This window comes from Triticum aestivum, unplaced genomic scaffold (genome assembly GCF_018294505.1).
Source record: "Triticum aestivum cultivar Chinese Spring unplaced genomic scaffold, IWGSC CS RefSeq v2.1 scaffold148105, whole genome shotgun sequence".
NCBI lineage: Eukaryota > Viridiplantae > Streptophyta > Magnoliopsida > Poales > Poaceae > Triticum > Triticum aestivum.
In genome coordinates this window covers 3,386-7,733 of record NW_025225257.1, presented here as the reverse complement: position 1 = coordinate 7,733, position 4,348 = coordinate 3,386, and the positions used below count along the sequence as shown (strand labels likewise).

The following is a 4,348-nucleotide window of genomic DNA, read 5'->3' as shown; positions in this document are numbered from 1 at the left end:
TCCCCCAACAGCGGTGGCCAGCGCCGCGGCCACCGGAACATCACCCAAAGACGACGAAAGCTCCCTCGGCCTATCCACGAAAATCCCGCCGAGACCCGAGACCGGCGAAATCGGCATAGCGCGGTCCATGGAGTGCGGTGACGAAGCGGCCAGACCACCCGGGCCGCCCTCCAAAGCAACAGTAGGGGAGACGACGGCCTCCTGCACGCCCGCTCCCCCGCAAATCGGCGACCTCAGGGGCGAGAGCGCCGAGCCGACCCTCGGCACCGACGGTGACAAAGGCTCAGAGGGCCGAGCCTCTTGCCCGTCACCTCCGCACGCGACCACTGGCGCAGCCACCTCGACCGGTGGCGAGGGAAAGGAGAGAGCCGAGGGCGGGGCCTCCTGCCCCGTGGCACCTCCCTCCTCAACAAGCTTCGACACACACAAACTCAGCTTCGGGCTCGCTGAAACGACCTGGTCACACGACAGCTTCGGCGGAGCCGAGAACGCCCCAAAGAACCAAGCTGAAGAGTGGTAGTCGGAACTGTAGCAGTAGACCCAATAGGGGCAGAGTCACCAGTGTCTGACGGCCCCGAAGGCCCCTTGGCCTTGTCATCATCACTCTTAGCATAATCATCCTGGTTGCCCAAAGCACCTCATCCCTCAGAAGTGTCCATGGGATTATCATCCTCAAACTCACTGAACAGATTAGGATCCTCATACTCAACATCCAACTGATATAAAACGCCTGCATGAGTCCAAGGCACCACGTCTGGCAGAAACTCAATGTTAGCGACACTAACAAGAAGCCGTGCCACCCCGTGAGCCTGAGTGAACTGCATATCCACCTGCTCAGTCCTGCCAATCAAAGAGCCCATGCTCCACGTCACCAAGAAGCTGTCCAGAGGAGCAGACGGGGCTCCCAAGAAACGAACCCAAATCTGAGTTAACGGCGTGCCCTGTGGCTCTTTCTTTTTCCACTCATCAAACTCCAGCACAAAACTAGTACCCGTGACCCTGCTCATACCGAACTTGAGTATCCTCAGCCGATCCTCCTTGGACGGGAAATCCACTTTATAAGAATTATCTGCGAGCTTAAGTAAGGACCACTGAAAATTACCCGGAGCGAGCTCTCTCAACTGATGAATGATCTGTGCTTCGGTCAACGGACCATGAACCACCTTCACCACACCAGGGAAGGAAGTTTCCACTATGGGAGCCGAGGTTTTCAAAGATGGAGACTCAAAAAACATCAACTCCGAACAACACACCCCGTATATCTGAACGGATGGTTTAGGCCCCAACATCAGAGGACACTCGGCAGCTGTGTGTTTAGGTTTCCGGCACAAATCGCATAACTCCACAGTACACTGAACCAAAAAGTGTCCCGGTTCCCCACAACGGAAACAGATAAGCTTCTTTTTAGCCGCCCACTTGGACATCTTGTCACTCTCGGCCTTGTCCGTACCTTGCTCAGAACCAGAATTACACAACCTAGTTTTTGGTGGTGTCCATTGCCTGTCGCTGAAACACATATGGTGACTCGTCTTAAGAACAGTCCAGAAATGGCAGCTTATTTTCCAGGATGATATAATGGAGCAAGTGGATCGGTTCTTCTCACACATCCACCCTTGAGCATATAGCATGCACTGAAGCTGCAGCAGAGAGCCCCGTCTGATGAATCCCCTTGTTGGTCGATGGCTGCAGCGCGCCTGACATCAAAGTCTTAAAGTGTGTAACCTAATGTAGTTGTACGCCTGTACTGCACATTTTGCCTTATTCCCTTTGCACTTTTTAGATCCGTTGCAACGTCCCAATCCCAAGATCGATACACATTATGTGGTTTGTACACAAGCAAGTGATTCTTACCAAAGATAACTTATTAAAGCGGCGATGGGTAGGCAGTTCACGATGTTGCTTTTGTGTTCACGATGAAACAATCCAACACCTATTTCTTAATTGCCCTCTCGCGAAGTTACTTTGAAGGTCTGTTCATATAGCCTTTAATATTATTCCTCCTGTTAGCATTGACGCGTTGTTTGGGACGTGGCTAAATGGAGTGACTCCTCATATTGCGTCAAATATTCGAATTGAAATATGCGCACTTCTTTGGGCTATATGAAACTGCAGGAATAATATGATTTTTAACAGACTTTCTATTATTAACTTCTTGCAGGTTATCTTCAGGGCTACGGCATTGGATCCGTACGTGGTCGTTACTCACTCCTACGGGCTCCAGGAAGCAGCTGTCTACTGGGTGCAACCGATGGGAGATGGTAGCACGGGCTATATTCAACCGATTTGAATGGCGATCGCATAATAGGATAGGTCCTTAGTGTCCTTTCGTCCAGCCGGTTGTGGCTTGTAGTTGTTTATTTTTTTATGTCACTTCTTTTATGAGCTGTACTTTACAGACCGGACTATTTGTTTTCTTGGACTTGCTCTAATAAAGTGGCCGCATACATCTTTTCGATGCAGAGGCCAGGGGATGGCCTCCTTTTAAAAAAAAATCCGCCGCAACGCTTTTCTTTGTTGCAAAACCAATATGGACCTTTTTCGCGGGCTTCTTTCTGAGTAATGGAGCTGGGGAAGCCTACCTATTTTTCTAGAAAAAATCAAAGCTTTTTCCGTATGCAAACTTGGAATCACAAAGCTACTCATATCTTTGTTAAGCAAGGTAAAAACTTGGCTACACGTGGGGCAGAAACTGCACAAGCTTTAAGTCCTTACAAAACCGTAACAAAAACTACACAACAAATCCAGTTCGACACTAGTCATGCATCCCCAGCAAATACAAGACACAAGTATCACCTACCACTTCGCATTCTGATTGCAAAATGAATATGAATATAGATACATTGTTTTGCCCTTAGCCCCTGAGACATACATGCAACCATAGACCGTAGTACCGTACAGTGAAATAGGTAAGAACGTAGATACCGAATTATTATATTAGATGCAATGATCATGAGCCACACTACTAAATTGTCATGATAATATCTTTGACCGCTTTCAGCTCGGCCGGCAGGAAACTAGCAGCCAGCTCCCTGAGAACAGACGGGCAGCTATTCTTCAGATGCTTGTAACCATCAGTTGCCATCATCGCTTCCAAATTGGAAGGAGAAACAAGGAACTCAAAGCAAGCATCTTTGACTCTATAAGAGCCGTGCTGCTCAGCTAGAGCCAAAGTGGTCGCCACGATGTTGGAGTCGATGAGGTTGCACAACTTCTCTTCGCAAATCAGCTTCAACCTCTCAATGTTGTACCTGTCAGCTGCAACAAGTAGATGGCTAGCCATCACCGCGTCTCTCCGTGTTTCACCCCCACTACTCGTCTCAGAAACGGGCAGTGAGTCGGTGTATATGAAGTGGAGCAATGATTTGAATACATCACTTTCCATATCACTGATTTCAATTGGACTACCGCATTTCTCCTTCATGGCGCCAAAGAGCTCCGCTCTAAAGATGGATGACCGAGCAGCGAGTATGGACCTATGAGCCAAGAAACTCACCTCGCCGACATGAAAGGTCACGTCCGCTCCATCTTTGCTCTCTAGGAGGAGGTCACCGAGATGTTGATGCAAGTTGCTTGGAGGAATCAAAGTAATCCGATTACCTCTGTGGATATACTTCACGACGGTAACATCACACCTGATGCTGAAACTGTCGTGCCTTAGATGCGCCGCTCCCTCAAGATCAGCCTTCTTGATAAAACTACTAAAACCCCTACTTGAACGTTTGCTATTGAAGATGTGTTCGGAGGTGTTCTTGCTTTTTGACGCCACTGGTTCCCCTTCCCTGTCAAGCAGACTAAATCTAAATTTTGCCTTCACATCCTTGGCGCCAGCGGGGGCAAGGGCTAGAAAAACAGATATGAAGCCGGCTTCATACTTTTCGGTGTCGGAACCGTTTGGGTAATACTCCACAAACCAGTCGTGACCTCCAACAGTGAAAGGGGTAGATTTCACGTAGTTGCCATGCTGAACTTGCCCCTTGATTCTTGAGTATCCGTCTATCTTGATCACATATGAACTTTCCTCGGATGACGCTACAACGGCAGCAGGAAGATCGCACAGCTCCGCCATTATGGTGATGGGCTAGGTAGTGTCGAGCCCCCAAGAGTTGGAGTCGAGCTGGGTCGACGGCCGACGTGGCCCCGATCACCGGTCAGTCACTGTGGTGTAGAATGGGAAGGCGTCAGAGAGTTGCCGTCGGGTGCTGGAACTAGGAAGAAGAGGGAGAGGACGGCGGCAGTGAATACCTCACGACATGCGGCTTAGGCAAGGGAGGGATGGCAGCAGGTCGATGCCTTTGAGGTGTCGCAGCTGTCCTGGCCTGGTTTTAAGTATGTGGTTCAGCGTGTACCG

At 49.6% G+C, this 4,348-nt stretch overlaps 1 protein-coding gene across 1 annotated transcript; it reads right to left on the bottom strand.

The window, feature by feature from the left end:
- Positions 1-2,962: 2,962 nt before the first annotated feature.
- On the bottom strand, positions 2,963-4,066 carry LOC123172121 (BTB/POZ and MATH domain-containing protein 1-like). The gene has a single exon (XM_044589146.1). The coding sequence runs from the start codon at positions 4,064-4,066 to the stop codon at positions 2,963-2,965; it is 1,104 nt and encodes a 367-aa protein (XP_044445081.1).
- Between the last annotated feature and the right edge of the window lie 282 nt (positions 4,067-4,348).

Excerpts from the sequence above, each read along its gene's own strand:
- LOC123172121 (XM_044589146.1), bottom strand. The coding sequence starts at position 4,066 with ATGGCGGAGCTGTGCGATCTTCCTGCTGCCGTTGTAGCGTCATCCGAG.